Source organism: Dermacentor variabilis, chromosome 7, assembly GCF_050947875.1.
Source record: "Dermacentor variabilis isolate Ectoservices chromosome 7, ASM5094787v1, whole genome shotgun sequence".
NCBI lineage: Eukaryota > Metazoa > Arthropoda > Arachnida > Ixodida > Ixodidae > Dermacentor > Dermacentor variabilis.
In genome coordinates this window covers 142261061-142281448 of record NC_134574.1, presented here as the reverse complement: position 1 = coordinate 142281448, position 20388 = coordinate 142261061, and the positions used below count along the sequence as shown (strand labels likewise).

Here is a 20388-nt window from a genome sequence, read left to right as displayed (position 1 = left end):
TTCTTCTTTGTGTCAAGTGTCCGTTCGCTAGTTTGTACGCAAGTATGCACCCAACTGGCCCAGCGAGGAACTGTGTTCCATACATGGTGAGCCTACATGAGAAATGTTTCTTCTTCGTGCAGAACATCGGTGTCAAAACCTGGTACACATGCCGCCACATTAGCCAAGCCTGAAATGCAACGCGCTGTACAAATCAGTATCTGGAGGCTCAGACTAACAGGAAGCCAAGCGACTTGGTAAGGATTCATGGCATTTGAAAGGCAGGCGCATAAAACACAGCCTTTGGATTGTTCTTTTCAGTGCTCATGTGAGCAAGTTTTCAAACTTTTCAAAACCATGAATCTGAAAGGCAACTAACAGAAGTAATCCTGAAGTGTTACAGTACATTATTTTTGGGTGCAAAAGCAGAGATACGAAAGACTGACACGCACAAAGCGCCTTAATGTTTGCGTCCTTCTTTCGTACATCTCCTTTTCCACTGATAAAATAATGTTCAGCAGACCCCACCAATTTGCCCAAAAAAGTCCTTTTGATCCAAAAGGGCAAACACACATATTTTCTGCTGAAGCCAGAGAGACAGCTCACTGACGTACATGCTGTTATTTCATTTCTTTAAGATGCTGATTTGTGCAGCGCATCCCTTTTTACGGGGCAGCTAACGCTGTCTGACATGGCCTTTGTACTGACCCAGCTGTTCTATGGAAGCAATAATCGCTTCAGCTGCCTACAGCAGTTGTCCACTTATCTTCCTTCTACCCATGCGTGCATCTTTTTCTATGGCTTCTGTCTTTGATGAACATGTACAGTGCAGCACACTGTTAAAGGGAACATGCCAGTGTGTGGCTCTCACTTCGATGCTGTCACTCCAGGTTCAAGTGCTAGCTATGGCGGTGGTAGCAATGTTAAACTGACTGGTTTAGCCTGGTAGTGGAGGCTAGAAATCCATCTGCCTTTAGCACCTCTCTCAGAGTAACACGAGCGTAGAAGGCTCAAGATTTCTCTTCAAGCAGTCTGGTGGCCTTCTGGAAATGCCATACACTGCACACAGTCATGCGAGAACGTGAAGCTATGTCTTGGCTGAAACTATGTAGAGGATCTGCGCAGGAGTGTAGAAAAGGTGTCATCAGCATCACCAACCAAAAGTTGTCGCTTTCATGCGAAAAGTCAAGCGCTCCGAAACTTGCCACAGAGAAAAAACAACATGCTCTAGACTTGCGTGTTCCATTTAGCAGTGAAACAGGCTGTACACGCTCGTCTAGTGCTTAGCCTTGTTCTGACAGTGCCACAGTTGCATTACTTGCTGAAATGCGGAGTTGCTAAGGGCTGCTTAACCTTCACAAACACCCTCTCGGCCACTGTGCTTTGAGTCTGGTTCTGTTACTACTTGAGATTGGTACTTGAACTGCACTAGAGATGACCGCACAGCAGTTAAATAAGACTTTCAACAGCTAACCCTAGCACCTTTTATAATGAGAACGACTTTCAACAGAAATAAGCTAAATTAACACTTGCAAATGCAGTCAAACTTTGTTATAGTGAGGTCGCATCCAACATTGAAATACCTTTGGTATATCTAGTGGTCGGACAAGGAATGTTGCTGGAGCCAGAGCCTCGGTAACTGGGTGTTTCTTTGTCAGGTCAAGCCTCCTTGCCAAAATGTTGGCTTCAGCAACATTCCTTATCCAATCACTGTTAATCACTTCAAGCCTTCATCTTCCTGTAAACTTCCATCTTGTCTGGACTTTCATACATCTGATAGTCATTACAAGCATATGTTTGTTACATGCTGACATTAGCGAGAAAGGTATCGCATTTTTTTCATTGCATCTGATAATTTGTTATATCCATGTTTGTTATAGTACCCATAAAAAACTATTTGAGCCTTGCCTTTACTTAAAGTGTCATGATCAAAAAAACAATTAGGGCTTTTTTTTTTTCTCCTTGTAAGCAGTTCAAGCCTGCACTGATGTTAACTTATATCTGAGCAAGAAACACAACTCTGCACCTGTGGAAGGGTTTTGGAGCTGGCATGTTTGTCTTACAGCAGCTTAGTAATGTATGATAAACTTGCAGAAGAGTCACTCAAGGCGACAAAACAGTGCTTAGCTTCTAATCTTTATCAATAGCTGTCACAAAAAACGCACTGCTGGTGAAGCTCCTAGATCTCTGTCGTCTCCCGTTTTTCAGCCACAAAGAAAGTGGCACGTTACGACATACACGTCACGTTTTGCGGCTACCTGGCACAACATACTGCCTAGTCGAACCAGCCGCAGCCAAAGTCTTTTTCGATCTCTCACAATCAATCTTGCTTGAGTGTTCCCATAAACTTGCTAGGCCTGTAGAGTAGCTTCTGAAACAGCTTACAGTAGAGGGCGCTATTTCCTTACACAGCCTGAGTCAGTGCCGCATCCTAGGGGATTTGCGATCGCAAACACACTTTGATACTTGAGACGTACACTTGAAAAAAATCCTTGCCACATAGCTGAGAATTGCCTTGTGTGAGAAATATGCAATTGACGTCAGAACACCTTACACAGATTCACACAGATGCCAGATATATATAAAAACAAGAAAAACATTACAAGCGCATGTGTGTGAGGGTGAACGTTTCATCTTGTCTAGAAGTAGGAGACGTGTGCCAATGGCAGAAAGCAGTAGTGGGTTCTGTAGAGGGACATTTTTTGCACAACCTTGCGTGCTTTGTGACTGGGAAGATGTGAAAAGAAAAAAAAAAAGAGAAATTGAAGTGCATAGGTATGAGTGATCAGAGAACCCTCCTCTGTTTTCATGTGACCCGAACGTAAGGTTTGCGCAGCTCTTGCTTTCTCATTGCATTGAAGAAAGGTTCACTGAAACAATGAATAAAAATGTCATCCTTTCAGACTTGTCTCCCTGTCGCCATCATCATTTTCACTGACAACCATAACTTGCAACAATTAGCATTTGCAAGTTAGGTTGGCCCCCGTTCAGTTTTTAACCGACACAGCTTTTCTGACCATTGCGTCAGCTTTCCAGTCTTCCTTGTGTGATTTTAGGGAAGACAAGAACATCAGAACAACTGTCTAATGGAGAGAGGGCAAGTTTTAAACTGGCGAGCGTTGTACCATTCATTTTAGTGCAGGCACAGCAATTGCCTTTTTATGCTGTAGCGCTGTTTGCGATCGCCACGTGATTTTGGGCACCCATTCACGGCTCTAGTACTACTTGCACCTTGGTTCGCCTTGCTGTACTGGGTCTCGCACCATCTCTCATCGTAGATGCACAACTACAACACCAGCTCCTGCCACCATATGAGTCACCTGAGAAAGGTGGCGCGAGAGTCGTGCGGGGAAGGCAAACATCAGGAAACGCAAAGTCAAGCGTCCTCGCATCTGTCACGAGAAATGTGGTAAGCTTGCTCACGAGTGATAAAAAAATTCATGGATGCCCGCAACTTATCATGAATGCCAAAGGTAGTAGTGGTGCTGCTACGGGTGGTGTGTTAGCCTGACAGTCAGTGCAGGAAACTTCATGTCTAGCAACTGAGTGCAGCTGCACAAAGCATAAATCACACTACCATTGTTCGATCAGGTCACAGCTATGTAAAAACAAAAGAATGCGCGGCACCTTCTTTCATAGTATGCAAGGTCATTCCAAGAACGCTATAGATCTTGCACACAGGTATGTGATAATCCTCTTCTCTCCACGTCATCAAATAGTCATCTCGTCCTCTCTGCATTGAAATGTCAGCAGCACCAGATGTAGCCCACTTCGTTGCTGTCTGTGCTGAAAGCGGAATTACATTGCTCCGTCTTGAAAGTCGACGATGGGGTAAGCTAAAAGGCAGCTCAGTGTCTCCAGTTACAAAAGTCCTTCATTGAAGCAGAAGTATGCCTGTGCGTTTCATTTATTGGCCCACTTGTTTGTCCGAGTACAGATTTCAGAGTTATACAGCAGCACTTTTTAGCGCCATATGTAAAAAATGAGCAAATTGTGAAGTAGAACAGAGAGGTGGTAGACAATAGTTGGTTTCCATCATCCCCTCTGTTCTAGAAGCTTATGGTTACGTTCAGCTTATTCTCCTCAATGTTGCAGTGTTCCTTGTACTGCAAGTGCTAAGCCCAATTGTCATCCTAAAGTCTACACACTATCAAATCACTATCAGTCAACACACTAAATCAAACACACCAGCAGATATACTTGACATCTGCTCAGTTGCTATTTAAAGGCTGTTAATAGGAAAATTGGACAATCAGTACCAGCCCCGCAGCTTTGACAAGATTACTTCAATACCCCTCACTTATAGCCGATTTAGCCAAAACGAATTATGTGTGCTGCAGTTGTCCTTTGAAATTTCGTAGTTGGGGCTCGAGAATGCCATTTCATTCTGAACTGTGTTCTGTCACACCTCAAGTCCCAGAAATACCAGGAAAAAAATGTTTGCTGCTCTCTTCACACTGTCATCACCTGGCACCACTTGATATTGAAGAGTGTCAGCATCAAAAGGTGGGAGTTCGTTTATAATTGCAGTTGGACAGAGGTGCTGCCCAAATTAGTCTAAGCCTGTGACAAGGTAGGGCACCTTCACCCTGTATATAATGCATCTCCAATAGTCACCAATATTGCAAATTAATAAGCCTGAACATGAAGAGCCTTGAATAGAGACAACAAGAAGCTAACCAGGAGCACCAACAACTACTAACCAGTCAATAACCAATACGTAAATGCAAGTGAACCTGTCTAAAACTACTGTGTCATTTTGTTCATCACTGATATCCTGGTAATGATAAAGTTGCATCAGGTAAGTGCTATTTACATCGCAAAAAAAAAAAAAGGCTGACTAAAAAAGCTAGCAGCCTTCACACTTGAGTTCCCAGAGAATGTCTGAATTGTTAGTTTCAATACGGACATCTCCAGTGAAGTCGACCCTTTGCTGGCTTTGGTAGAAAATGGATTAAAGCAGACAGAAGCTCTGCTACCAAAAACGTGTCCTCGTTTTTCAGGAAGATGCTGTGGCTGTTATTGACATGGCTGTTTCCCACTGAAACCAAAGGTTCGATACGCCCAGGAAGTGGTGCCCACAGGCTGCTCTTGGTGTATGCACCACATTGCAGGCCAGGTAATAAAATGGAATAAGCATGCTATGACAATGTGCAAACATCAAAAAAGAAAAGGAAAGATAACTAAATGTTTAACATGCAGTAACAACTGCAATTTACACATGTACTACCAGGCATTAACGGTTGCCTTTTCTTTTTAACCTTCTTGTTGCAAAATGCATGTTTGAAGAAACGATCACTAAACCAATACCACTGAAAATGCCCGCAAGCAGCGAAATACTACAAGGACCGGAACCAAAAAAAGGAAAAAAGCTGCAGAAGTTGAAAACTTTCATCTGGGCTAGGACAAGTAACGCAACAGTTTCAGAAAGTAACACACCAGTAAGCACAGCTCTCGTGTGCACAGTAATTTGTACAAACACAAGAACACAGAAACTGCCAAGCAGCACAGGCCAACATAAGGCAAGGTGCAAGGCCAACAGTCATGCAACATGACAGCCAGAGGATGGCATCTTGGAGTGTGCATGAAGGCCCAAGACAACATGCATGAACAAAATGCCAGGACACAGTAGATAAATAAACCTGCAATGCTCCATAAAGCAACTGTACGAGAAGCCCTCCGTGACATAGAAGGTCCAAAATTCACGAGTCAAATCAGACCCATTTCCAGCACTAAATACACATCGCCACAAGGGAAATGCACAGATGCCAACAAGAAACCATAGTGACTGTAATCAAGTATCAAAGAACTTTGATTTCCAATATGCCAGAAACGATTGTCACGGTCCTGATGTCAAAATGCAGGCATGTGCACATAAACAGTCAGGCAAGTCTTTCGGAAACAACGATTCTGGAATCATGCGAAGGAGAGAGAGAAAACCACCTGCTTTCTTGATGGGCACCTGCACGGACAATGCCGATGCCTTTTCTCCTCCAAGGTCAGCCATTGGTAAAGAGAGTAGCAGCACAGTTAAACAGCTTAACCAAGTTATAATGAATTCACGGCCAACACAAAAACGCCTTCCTTATAACCAATATTCATTATAAGCATATATTCATTACATGCTGACGTCGCCAGGAAATATTTTAGATTTACTTTGTTATATCCAATATTTTGTTATATCCGTGTTTGTTGCATGTATATTCAGATTTACTGTGTTACAAAGACTGAATTAAAGCACAAACAGATACTTGCAGACACTGAGCATTTTAGTTGGATGTGTTTAAAGCTCTACACAGCAATGTCTGCTCTTAACAGTTGTACGAATTACAGGCCCATTTCTGAAAATTCTTTCAATCATAAACCTTGTCAACGAAAACAGAAATAGCAAAACTGAAGCTTCACTATCCCTACAGACTCCTTGTTTGCCATACAGGGTAGTCATTACTGAAACAGTTTATGCGTTCCTAAATATTTGACCAAGTACATTTTTGTTCAATTGTCAGTGACAAGATTTATGATCACTACAGTGGTTTTTACCTGGCAGGCGGTATTTTGCCCAACCCTAGACTACATTTGTAGATGGTATGGCAACGTCTGTGTCACTGAGATGTCAGCTTTCCTAGGATCAACCAATTTTTGTCTCCTCCAATACTTGCTTGCAACATGCCCGGGGATCAAGCTTCTTGCTGGACTGCTCCAGTGTCCATCGGAAAATGAGACACAAGCTGAGCAGGAAGTTGTCCAGCACGCACAGTAGTCATCACTAAGAAAGAGCCAGCAAATTTTTTTTAAAGCAACGATAACTCATGATGCATGGGTGTCAAATCAAGGAACTTCATACATAACAATAAATGTTTCTGTTGAACTTTTAGCATCACTGAACGATTTTATGGAGGACATGTATGTTTAGCTTCTATGGGCATTTGAAAAAATGTTGCTGTTCCTTTCCATATTGATGACGACAGTACATGCATAGCAAAGGGTGTAGTTCTGCGATTTCTCTGACCAGTAAAAAGTTGTTGCAAGCAGCAGCTTTCAGCTTGAATGCCTGTGAGCTGAAAAAAGAAATGTTTAAATTCTTTTCTGCTCACCCAGTGTTGTCAGGGTCGATGCTGGAAAAGATGCCCGACTCCCAGATTGGCACTACGGCTCCAGACACAGGCTTGTCAGACATCTCGTCGTCAGCTGCGGCTGTGTCCTTGAACTGTTGAACGCCACGATTCCGCCTGAATTTCAGATTAGGTAAAAGCAATAACCATGTGTTAGCACCAAAACACGTGTACGCAAGTGGCTACAAAGCTAGTCTTTCGCACAGGAGATGACATTCTATAAAAAGAAACAGATGTCACAAGGCATGGCCTTAACTCATTCTGTGCTTCCTCTCTTCAACAATGCAGTTCAAGAAATCTCACTTCTGTTCTGTCAAGTTTTTCAAACCTGAAAGCGCCACGAACTTCATAAAGCACAACCACAATTTACTGAGAAAACACAACCAGAACACGTTACGTGCACACAACCCGCATATAAACCATTTATGCTTTGCCAATGGCAACAATGTTCACTGGGCGGCTTTATATACTATTGGTGCACTATTAACTGTCAGAGGAGAATTGAAACTCGTCCTCCCTGGACATACAGGCAGAACTTTCCTTTCCTTTTTTTCCAAGTTCGATAACAACTGTTGCAAACATGCCCAACGCCCAATGCATGTCCTATGCTGGACCACAACATGGAGCGAAAGCATCATACAAAGACCTCCTTCCGAATTTCACCAATGCAGTGTGGTAATACCACTTGCAATCGATAAGTGAAAAGGATAATGTGGGCCCTCTGCAATTGAAAAGCTAAAGAGCAGGTGCAATCATGGTGAATGCGTTTGACTTGTCCAAGATGGTTACCAGTAGAGGGTGTTCAAACAGCGAGAGTTTTCAAATGAACTGAACATTAGTGTTCTGAAAATTGCAGAGTTCTAATGTTGAACAGAATACTTAACATTGTTCTGCTTCTAGATGTAGGAATAGAAGCATCCCCTACTTCAATAGACACAATGGTATACGGCCTCCATCCAACTGGCGCACTTGAGCAAGCAAAGATCAATTCAGCACTTATTGGGGATCAATTACAAAGAGAGGACAGTCACTGGGACAATTTACATTGAAGCGGGAACCACGAATGCTGCAGCATTTGACAGTATTTCTCGGCATATATAAACGTTGCTAAATGTAAAATACATACACAATTGCGTATGTAAGCTACAAATATGCAATGAAGTATGGGCTAGCATAAAGACAACACCAATTTTTCACTTATAATAATGTGTTTATGTTTGCTATTGTATTGTAGAACTGTAGGACTGTATGCTATTGTAGAACTGTATACCAGAGCAAGAATAAACGCAGTAGCCTCATTACATTCAGCCATAATACAATGTTCAAAGAAATCGAAATTCAAATCCTCAAACTGAATACTTTGATTGTTAGGATAAATAATCACTGCTCTATTGAAGCCGAAGCAAGAAAAATACTGATAATGGCAGCAGGGGATTACATTTAATGAAAAGGGTAGTTAAATGTGCAAATAATGAGTGGGCTGTGCCCAGGGAGAATAGTTACCTACAAGTGGGCACTGTACACTTGCGAAACTGTGTTGAACCCCCCCAACGACATGACTCTTGCAGTAGTATCAGAAATCAGCACAACTTATAGATAAAAGTTAGTTAGCAATAAAAATATGTCCAACCCACTAAGAGAACACTCAAGAAAAAGCTCATAAAGCAGTGGGCGGTACTGGGATGCAGCTCTATAATGCTGGTCGCAAATGCTCGAGGTTAAACGTATCCATTATCAAGTACATTTTGAACGATTCGTTTCACATAAATATCAGCGAATGTGTTTAGTGTATTAGATACAGAGCATAATTCGTCGTGCTGGGGTTTGTTGTAATTGAGTTTCATTTTATTTGACCTCAGTGGCCCTTTAAAGCTAGCTTGTTTGTAGTTCTTGCAGTGTAGATGAAGTATTGCAGTGAAGCTCGGGCTCGTAGAAATCAAGCAAGCCCGAGCTTCAGCCTCGCGGCTAGTGCCAACACAGTAGCCCCATATCTTCTTCTTCATCATTATAGCCGCAAGAATGATTCATCCAGAATGCCAGGTTCCGAATGGAAATTTTTCACAGCAACCACCACACGAGCCGCAGCGTACATATAACCCACCGGTAGCTGGGGTGGTGACGGTGATGGCCTGGAGAGCCAGTTGGTTTGTTGGCAGCACTGCGTTCGGACGGGCCGAGCTGCTTGGCACAGGGTGTAGGGGAGGGTGGAACAAGCGGCAGAGGAGATGTCAGGGGTGGTGGCGTGACGCTCCGACTGCCGGGAGCGCGGCCATGTTGGAACATGCCCTGAAGGAACTCCTGAAAGCTGATCTTCCCATCCTGGTCAGAGTCCAGTGTGTGGAAAAGCTGACCAATCATCTGCAAAGAGTCAGTACCAAAGATCACAAGTCTCTCAAAAGGAGTGTCGTGCTGTATAGTAACTGTGTCAATGTTCCAATTACAGTCGAGCACCTCTAAAACAAACGCCTCTACAATGAGATGACCTGTATAACAAAGGAACAATTCTGTCCCGGTTATATTGTGAACTTGCAGCACACAACCGTTACAATGAAGTGACCTGTACAACAAATTATTTCAGAGGTCCCAAGTGGTTCATCATAAAGGTGTTTGATTGTGACAAGCTTACAAGTAAACACACTTGGCACGACACAGCATCCGGTACGACACGCAGAACCAAGGAAAGATCCCTGCTCTCATTGTCAGAACCCATTAGAAACTTGTATGTGGCTGTTGAGAGGACCAGTTGTATTTCAAATCACACGTGGAACTGCACCACGTGTCTCCTGCTTTAAAACTCATTGCATTATTCCCTGGCACCTAATCGAGCAGCAGGTATTTTCCCACTGCTGCTGAGAGGTTGCCAAGCATTTCTAGCATCATTTGTTTCACGAGCGCAGGTCAAAACAAGCAAGTGATCTTCTATAACGAGCAAAGGCAGTAGATTACAAATCTTCTATCACTGCCAATGCAGGCATATACAAACGATGCAAGTTTCAAGGTGCATCGTGCTCTGTTATATTAAAAAGCACCAACGGGCACTTCTACAGTTGTGGCTTGTGGCTTGCACAGCATATACTAGTCCAAGTTGCTTTAGTGCCAATAAACCAAATTTAACTAACTTCTTCAGCGTCAAGAAGCTATCAAGGCTCCTCCAATATATGCCTTGTTTCTTGAATGGAAAACTTTAATTCCGAACACCACTGGACCCCACAGTCCTTTGATCATACCAGTTCTAAAATTTAACTTCAAATTCCAGGTATTCTCTGGGTGTTTATCTGCAGTGATTAACTGATGTGCGCCACCAGCGAGTGACAAAATGAAACTTTGCTGGAGTACGTTGTTGCATAGCCAAAATTTCTCAAAATTACAAATCCAGAAGTAAAAAAAAGGGGGAGTGTTGATTAGAAATTGTTCTGTCATGCACATTTGTCTTTCTCGTTGCATTGCTCGAAAAGCAGTACTTTACGGTTGGCTGTGTTGTGCATATGTGACGCAACAATCAGCACATTTCCATGCTGTTCGTCAACCACTGTGGGCAGGTTTTGAAACATGGGGATTACAAGGCCTTTCATAAGTCCTACAACTGAAGAGGTCTGACTGGGCTTGAGAACCATCACAGTACAACAGAATGGTTAGTTGTGCTGCATGCATTTCTAGACAAATGCAGAGGAAACTGCACTAATACAGAGAGCAGAAGCAAGGTACATTGCTAACGATGTGAAAATACATAGCTTAAGGTGCTGGCACGAACACAAAGCATGGTAGCATTGCTACAGTTACACGCTCGAAAAGTGTAGCTAGCCGTCTGTGGTCACAACTGGAGTTGTTACGAGACTTTGCGAAGTCGCTGCAATTGCTGGCACTGGCCTGCTTCGAGAGTTCAAGGATGTCTACATCCTCTAGACTGTTAACAAAAACTTAACAGGAATCAGCCAAGTCTACAACTGCGGCACCACCATGATGCCTCAAGCTTGCTGCAGTCGTGGTTGCAGTGGGTCACGTGTCTTCAGCGCCGAGTGTACTTGTTTACAGCACCCACTCTCTGCTCGCGCTTTTCAATAATGCGTGAAGCATTGCCGTTGCAGTGATGCCATCACTAGCACTGTGGCACAGCACCGCCAGAGCATTCGCTGTTTTGCCTGGCGAGGGGGCGCCTTTTCGTGTCCGCACACCACACCGGCTTCAATAACAGCAGCCGATAAAGTTTTTTCCTAATGCTTCTTCAATGCTGGAGGAGTACATAAGCTCAGGCTGCATAGCTCTGTGATTTGCTCTCGCCATGCAGACCACAGGGACCACAATGAAACTATGTCTCCACGTAATTTCTAGATGAAGTAGACACACAGTTACCATTCATCGCTGGGATTCAGCATTCTGCCGACGCATGAGGCGTATATCATAAAACGGTATGCCGACTAACACTGTTTACTCTATTCCTTCAACTGTTCTATGCAAATTAGAATAACTGTTCTATGGAAATTAGATGTCCGAGTTTCGCACAAGGTATGTAGGCTCTTTTTTACAGATTCAACTTGCCATACCATCTATTACGGAGAGGAAGATGCGGTCCTTGGGGCACAAAAAGCCCACTTTAAAGTTTTCTTCATAATTGATTTAACAAATACTTTAGCCGTGCACTGATTGGCCAAACCGGGAGAAGCAGACATGATAAAGAAAACTTGTGGGCAGGCATACGTATCAACAGATTCTCTTTTTCATGTTCTTGTTAACACGAGAAAAAGCAGTGTCTCACAAAATCAATGAATGGTCTGGATATAAAGAGGCGATGCACTGGATTTAAAAGGGATTGTTCCGCAATTTTAAACCCGCAATAACGTAACTGTAAATGGAAGGTTGCATTCGGTAGACTTAGACTGGCCAACCCCTCGCAGCATAAAAGCAACAGTAGTTGAAGCACATTTATTCAAAGCATCCATCCATTTTGTATATTCCTGCACAGGTAGCAGCACATGACATCAAACATGTCCCTCAATTTTTCAATAATTTAGGTATCTTTAATTTGGCTACATTCTATGAACTGGTTCTCAAGAGTGCTGTGCATGGTGCTGAACAGATTCATGACATGCGAGTGAAGCGTGGTGCTTGCCTGCTTCCCAGTTTTTGCAGCTCGAGGAGCAAAGTACAACAGTGAACGAGCTCTATTACTTGGCTGTGGGTGTTCAGGTCTTTCTTCCATAAATGAACACCGGGGCATTTCAGAAGTATTATAATTTCAGTTTTGTGGTAGCCTTTAACGTCGTAGTACGATGGGGCAGATGCTTATCTAGAGTGTTTGATTGGTGTACTGAGAGATGAAAATAAAGCAACGTTTCTGCGTTGCTGCAGGCATCTGGACATGTAGGTGACACAGCCTTCAGTCTGGTACCAGGAACCAAGTAGCTGCTTTGGTATTACTCTTTATTTGCTTTGCAGTGTGGTGACTGAGCACTCTACGTAAGCGTGCGGATGTCTGCACCACACAATAACAGCAAAGTGGTGGCCCTAGGTTCAGTGTTTTCACCAGGAAACACATGCCAAGAGAATGCAGCCTGAACAAAATTATCTTGGCACACCATAAGCACTTACCAACATGTCCCGACAAACATCCCAGCATTAAACTTGTAAACTGACTGTTGCAACCAAAGTGGGAGACATTTCTATCTGTGCACCATTAGACTCGTGGACAACTTCCTGTGGCAATGAAGAGAAAGCTACAGGGACAGAGCTTCTGCACATACATTACTGCACCACTATGTCACTACTATGTCAGTTTCACAGAACAGACACTGAATCATAGCTTGCTACTAGCAACAGTTTCACATTTGTCAAAGTGCATAGGCGCAAAGCAAGAAAATAAAATTCAAATGTAATGCTTATTAGGTTATATTGTTTTATCCGTACGCCAAGTCCTGTAGAGTAAAACCTCGTTAAAATACACCCGCTTCATAAGTGATTCTGGTTTAAATATAGTCTCAACGAATCCCCCCTCCCCCTTGTCATCATTGAACGTAATGTATTGGCTGACTACTTAAGCCACAGTCGCTTGACGCATTCCAAACAGTTGGTGCGTATTATTTACTTTATTTTTCAGCTCATACAAGCACGGAATCGGCAAAATGTCGTGCACACAGATCACAGATAGCGAAATTACGGTGCACGGACCTTTCCTGAACTGCTGTCACCACTGGTAGTGACGTCAAAACCTGGTAGCCACGACGTGTTTCCTGCTCCTATAGCTCCTAGCGCTTCCACACCGTCGTCATGTGTGACAACGTGGCTGATGGCCCTTCCATATCTGACACAGCTAGTGCGTTGACCATGATGAGGGTGTTCACAGAGAAGTGGGGCCCGATGGAGAAACTGGCTCCCGGCTTTGCCGAGTTTGAGGATGCCGTCATCACTGCGAGCCCGCCACGGTGGCAAGTGAAAATCCCAAATTTTTTTGCTGCCTGCTCGCAACTAAAACTCGTCTGCCACTATAGCCGCTCATCTGCCATTATCAGGTAATAGCACATTACCAACTACATATTAACAAGGTTTCACTGTAGCAAATAAAATGTTTTGAAACACAGCATATCCTCGTCCAGGAATGCTCGTCAGCTAGCAGAGCAAGAATGCTTAGAGCTACCAGAGCTTGTCAGCTACGAGAGCTACCAGAGCACCGAGACTATCGTGCATCTTCTGCCCCAAATGTGCTTCACCTCCGTAGCTTCCCCTCTCTACTGCCACAGAAAGTTGTCCATGAGCATGATCAACTAGCGCTCCACCATGCGATAAGTTACCAAAGGGCTTACATGACTCATGTACTTCCAAAGTAGCAAAAGCAGGAAAACTGCGAGTTCATGCTGAACTGGCTTCTGCATGAATTCAAACAGGAGAGAGCACAGCGCATGCGGCAAGTGCTACACTGCCAAATCAGGGACAAAAGTGCTGCATTCTCTGAACTAGTTCAGAAAGCGCAGCCAAACTAAAGCGATCTTTCGTTCCTCACAGCGAGTTCTTGCCTCACCCTGTTCCATCATTTTAGTATAATTAGGTTCCCAACTCCAACTGTGTAGCTTTTGTCTTTTCCGGCAACTATCTATGAATATATATCTGGCTATGAGCCGCCTATGTTATACTCTTTTAGCTGAACCACGTGATGTTAAGTTTAATGGCAAAGGAAAAGGATGCTTTTTATAAATGTATTGCTGGTTCATTACTGCCCTCAGAAACATATGAAACGTAAATGTCGGCTGTGTGCAACAAAAAAAAAAAAGAAACAATGCACTTTAGATCTCAAGGTACTTATGGTATGGCTGGATGTTCCTTTTGAATGCATTTGATCAGGAAGAAGTTGTTTCAGTAAATAAATACAACACTGCTACTTAAGGACAACGTTAGAGGTGTTTGAATAGTGAAATTTCCAAATCGAACCAGATACGAATACTCCAGAAAAATAACCTCCGAATATCGAATTGAACATAGATTATTTTCTCATTTCTAAACAAAGTGAGACAAAGTTTGCATAGGTTATTTATAGCTGTTTGAAATATCCACGGAATGCCGTTCGCAACTGGACGCCACTCAACTAAAGAGGTAAATTAAAAACAACTTTCACTTATCTGGAGCACCACGACAACAACAGTGATAAAGCAAGGGATGCACATAGGTTTTTATGTTAGCTGAAGAAGAGACATGTGATCTATTGCAGCACCTTGCAATGTTTTAAAGGTATGCAAATGCGGTAAGACTGGCCAAATATTCAATGGCTTTGCTTAAATCGAGCCAAGAAGTTTGTATAAGAGTCTGCTTAAATGTGACGATTTTAACAAATGAACACAAGTTATTCAGCAGAAGTCATCTGCCCCGTAGGTCATACAGAAATTGTGCCTCAGGGCAACAACTGCAGCTCATTTGCAGCAGAATCATTTGTATCAAATACAAATCTACTACGAATCAAATACCACAAACTATTCTATTCATATTGAAAATTTTTAACATTAGCACACCCTTAACCAATGCAGAATCGCAGGCTCATGTCTGTTCTTTCTGCATGCCTCAAAACCGCTGCACTGCATTCACTCGGAAACTGTTTCAGATCACAACCTTGCATCACAGTACCAGCACAATAGCCACGACTTACGTTAGACCAGCACAGCACCCTTTCAGCTGTGACCAACTGATTTCAATTTTCCAAAACAGCACAGTAGCTCTGAGAGACACCAGCAGCTGAAAAGTGAAGCGCTTCTTGTTTCAGTGGTCAGAATCTGTGTTTAAGCAGTCAGCTCCCTCAACTACCGGCTTTGGTGGCATTCTGCCGACAGGCACAAGCTTCGGGGGTGCAATTCTCAGCTGCAGAGACCACCTTCTGAATGGAGTGAAATGCAAAAATGTTTGCGCAAGGAGCATTGGGTGACCACTGAGGAATTCTGCAAGGTCAAAATTGATCCAGAGCCCCTCACAAAGGCACCTCTCATAACCCTGTGCTGCTTCCGGATGTTAATCACCATCAATCATCATTAGCGCTTTCTCAATGTACCTCCTCATCCATCTCCATGCCGATGTGCTCACAGACACCCGCCAACTCGTCCACATGGAGATAGCCATCACTCCCAACATTCAGCTTCCGCCACGTGGCTCGCAGGTATTCCTCCGGGTTCGTCTCCAGAAGCGTGAGGCTAGACTCGGCCGACTCCGATCCACCGCCCACGGTGAACGACTGTCCGAACATGGGAGATGACGCAATGTCGAAACCGGTCGCAAACAATGCCGGAGGCATCAAGGGACCTTCCGATGCAAGTTCCCTCATTCCTTCTGCAGAGTCCTTCGAAAGGCCCAAGGCTGAGCTGAAGTCACCCGAGGAAAACTTTCCTGCGAACTGCGCAGCATCATCGAAGCCGCTCTCAGGGTAAGACAGCATACCCGTCGGCAAAATGCCTGCAGTGGCCTTTGGTGCACTTGACGATGTTTTGGCCTGAGTATCCTGCGGGAGAAAATGGGAATTCAACCCTAGCGCACACAAAAGTGGTTTCCTACAGCCCTAGCAAACATGACACTGAGGGACATAATTGTTACGATCATTTGCATGAACACACGTCGACTACACCTTGGCAATATTTATTGACAGCCATAAGCAGGAAAGTTCATTGAGCAGAAGAATATTTACCTGCGTTTCTGTCTGAGACTTGGAAAAATTTCACGGCGATGCATAATATAGTAAGCATACCAGTTTGCTATTCTCTTGTGGCAACAAGAAAGCAGAAGCAGATGAAACATGTTATAAAACCCACACTTCTGTTAAAGGTAATCTACATTCAGGATGATCATCTACATCTTTTTGTTGGCGTTAGTCAAGGTGTGAACTGCAGGAGGTTTCCTGAAAAAACAAAATTCGTTGAGAAGAGCTACTCGGAGGTGACAACGAAACATGCTCCAGATGCAGTGAGGAAGGTCATTTTTGCGAGTCATTCCTGAGTAACTCGTTCACATTTTGCACACAGAATTTCGCACTGAGCTTACCTTGCATATACACTGCTGCATAAATACTTTTTAAAACTGCAAAACTTCACTGCAGTTGGCATTTAGACCGCAAACAGTGGCAAGAGGAATGCTCAAATGCTTACACAAATCAACAGAGAAAGAGTTCAGAATTACCACAACTAAGGCACTGTTGACACTATGGACATTGTTGGAAAAGTTCAAGGGTAAAGACAGCTATGTCTGGCCACATAATGGAACGGGATGAAATCTGCATTGGCCCGTAGCAACACAGCAAACAGGGCCAAAGAATGCATGGTGTTGGCACACAATGATCCCAAATTGAAAAATGCTCGTCCGTATTGGCCCTACACAGGACAACGTAGGCCCTACATTGACGCTCCCCTAGGCAGCATGTCCCACATTAGCCCAGCACTGGGCAATGTTATCATTAGTACACTGGCTCTGCACTGGGACTTGTTAGCATTACACTGGCCCAACACTGCCATGCATAGGCAATGCATGCATCACCAATAATGCGACAGCATGACAGCACCAACGGCACGAGCGAGCCTCAAATGTCCACATAGTTGCTATCACAATAAAACGGACAGCATGAGTTTATGAGGACATCACCTATTGCTTTATCAAGCGTGGAATTCGTGAGGAGATACTGCTGGGCGAGTCGTTTGGCCATTGTTGCTGAAGAAGCAGTGCACCTGTATGTACCAATGCTGAAACACTGAATAAGTGCTTGTGTGTAGCTTTCTCAGAGTGTACCTGTTTCTAAACTGTTTCTAAACATGTTTCTAAACTGACATGGCAGTTATGCTCTGTTCTGTCTTTCATGTTGCTTCCTGATATTGTATCCGTACGTATAAATAGCATGTACTCTATAATAAAAGTCAGTTGAAAGGAAGCTAGCACTTGTGTTTGTCTTGTGCCTTCTGTTTTTGTTTTCTTTTTTTCCTTGCACACCACAAGTCCAGAAACACTGTCCAGGCCCGCCATATCACTGCACACACACAGTTAGCTTTACCCTTACACTGGGGTCAGCTTTCGGTGCCACGTTCCCAGCACTCTCCGCCATGGCGGGGCCGAGGACCTCATCCGCACTAAAGTCCTCGTCGGAGGAAATCTCTACGTCGACATCGGCTTGCGAAACAGGTCTCGACCTTCGGCCGTACTTCTTTTCGCCCAGGACATACTTTGGGGACACCTCTCGATCTGCGAAATCAAAAAGTGATAATGAAAAATTCACGCAGAAACTCCTCTGAGAGTTGTCTAAGTATGCACAAGCATTGTACCACTTGCTCATCTCCACGGAGCTCGGTGTAATTATCAATTTTATGAAACTTGATCAGGCCAGTACAAACGACAGCGCTGCGGCAATATGAACTGGTGTGGACAGTGGCGCAATGAACATTGATGATGCAAGCAAAGTACTGCAGGTGGTGGCACCATGTGTACTGATGACGTTTTGATCATTATAAGCCATTATCGCTCTTTAACGCTTTATCCATCTATGTCAAATCATTATCGACTGTGACCAAACGTACTCAGGCGATGACTTGAAAGCCTGAGTGCTCAGGCACCTTGAAAGCGATCTGCGATGTCAACAAAGAGTGCCTACTGCTGACAGCTTCACGCGCTGTGTTCTCGCCGCTTACTTAGTGTTGAAGAGAGACATGCGGGCCCGTATCTTGAAAGTGATCGGTGAAAGTGGCAGTGTGAGGCGTGTGCTGAGAGCTCCATGAGCACTGTATTCTCACCGCTTTGTTGGTGTTGAAGCGAAAGCCTACATGAAGCTGAACTTGCTTGCTGTTGCAGGCGCTATCTCGAAAGTGGTCATCTTACGGGATGGAGGGACGGACAGAGGAACGGAAGGACGGACGGTTTTCTCGTTGGGTAAGCATAGAAATGCATTTAAAACCTGGGCCTGAGCACCAGTGCACATCACTCAACTATGCTTTTTTGCCTCGGAAAAGCTCCCTGGGCATGGCACATAAGAAGACACCATACTGTGCTTTCAATGACATGGGTCACGAATTCAGACTATACCACCCTAGGGAAGGAACATTTCGTAAGGGGGAGAGGAAAGGGGAGTACAGAGGCTCACAGAGGTTGATCGAGGATATTTGGGAAGGTCCTTTTACCAATCAGTCATTAAGTTGAATGACAAAATCTTGCTGCAAACAAGTTCCACAATCTTGGTGGTATGGCAACGCTACACAAGTGAAGACAGAATACAAAAAAAAAAAAACATTGGGCAGAAACCATCGGTCGATGAACGGTGCGGACGATTGAAGATCGTAAAAAACAAAGCTGTTTCTGGAGCTTCGCTTTGTGCCAAAAAATTACTTCAGGTTTTCTTTTAACAACAATATGAGCATCGTTTGATATGGCCATTTGTTAGTTTGTTTGTTTTTGTTTTCATTTCAAGAGTTGTAAGTGAGGGTGCAGGCTATATACAAAGGCAGCCTGCACTCGCGAAAATAAGGCGTCTTCAATAATTCATGTAATTCCACCACTTGAGTCGTACTCGCAGAGTGGGAACTAGAGCAATAAATTCAGTGGTGCAATTTAACACAACCACTTCACCAGGTGCCCATCTACTACAATTCTGTGTCCCTCATGCAAGTGAATTCAGGCTGATGCATACATTTAAAAAAAAAGGGCATGCAACTGCAACATCTGAGCAGGCTTACTTTGACACTGTGAACAAAATATGCAAAGCTGCCCAAAAGACTTCAGTGACTACAAACCTACAATGATAAAAACAAGGTTGCTTAAAGCTAGCATAAACTAATCTCTGAAGCAAAAACAAGTAAACACACATCAAAGTGCTAAACTAGGTGGCAGGCGTGCTCAGTGCATCTGAAGTAACAGATTTACACAAAGCCTCACAGCTAGCACGGCAGTGCTTAGTGGCGCCCTTGTGGCCAGTCCGAGATGGCGCTTTTCTTGCAAGCACAGCAGCTGTAATGTGGCAACAGATAATCGGGATGTAACAAAAGATATCTGCACAAATACACGAGGTGCAGGATGTTTCGTAAAATAACACATCCAACACATTAACCTTATAGTAGCCCGACTGATGATGATTTGTAGGTTTTTTCTAGCGCAAAAGCCAAGTTATAGTAGCCCAAAGCTACAAAGGAAACTGATAGAGATTTGTTCACTTCCAAGCTACTACTATAAAAAAACTGCTACAACTTTCAAGGAGATGTCAACTATCCCTTCCAACATATGCTGTATTGTTATAAATTACAGACAGAGTGATAACCAGTAACAATATAGTTGTTCAATTGTTACAAACAAATAAGCAAGTAGTACTGTGCTAATTAATTACCAAATCACTTCAACATCAAAGTTAGAGTGAAGTAGTATTTGTAAACTTGAATTATGCCCTTCTAGTCTTACAGGGTTCAAGTTTCAAGTATCAGCCTTAACGTCCGAATTAAAAAGAGAAGAAAAAACCACATAACCCTTTAAACCACCAAATCCAATAACCTTATACAACATTGCGGTATCATCATGCAGGCTTTCATGCGATCTCCTACAATCTAACCCCACATGAAGATACAAAATCGCACATCTTTAGAAGAGATCTCAAATGATCCTATGGGATTATTGGATATGGAGGATAATTCTGCAGCATTTTCATATTAAATAACTCAAATGCCTTAACCCCCTACCCATATATTCTCTCTTTTATTGGAATAATACAGTTCATTTTAATAGTATACCACACAAGCAAATCACTTTCTAATAGAAGACTATGACACAGGTGGATTGCTTATATTCATTTAATAGAGATGCTTGACATACCTTTAAG

At 43.4% G+C, this 20388-nt stretch overlaps 1 protein-coding gene across 1 annotated transcript in view; it reads right to left on the bottom strand.

Moving 5' to 3' along the window:
- LOC142588871 (uncharacterized) overlaps nucleotides 1–20388 on the bottom strand; it is a 517173-nt gene that overhangs the window by 407264 nt on the left and 89521 nt on the right. Inside the window, exons 4-8 of the mRNA XM_075700690.1 lie at nucleotides 19458–19529; nucleotides 17596–17777; nucleotides 15613–16056; nucleotides 9193–9449; nucleotides 7074–7208 (exon numbers count right to left, since the gene is read on the bottom strand). Coding sequence (XP_075556805.1) covers nucleotides 7074–7208; nucleotides 9193–9449; nucleotides 15613–16056; nucleotides 17596–17777; nucleotides 19458–19529 — 1090 coding nt within the window. The remainder of the gene's footprint in view (nucleotides 1–7073; nucleotides 7209–9192; nucleotides 9450–15612; nucleotides 16057–17595; nucleotides 17778–19457; nucleotides 19530–20388) is intronic.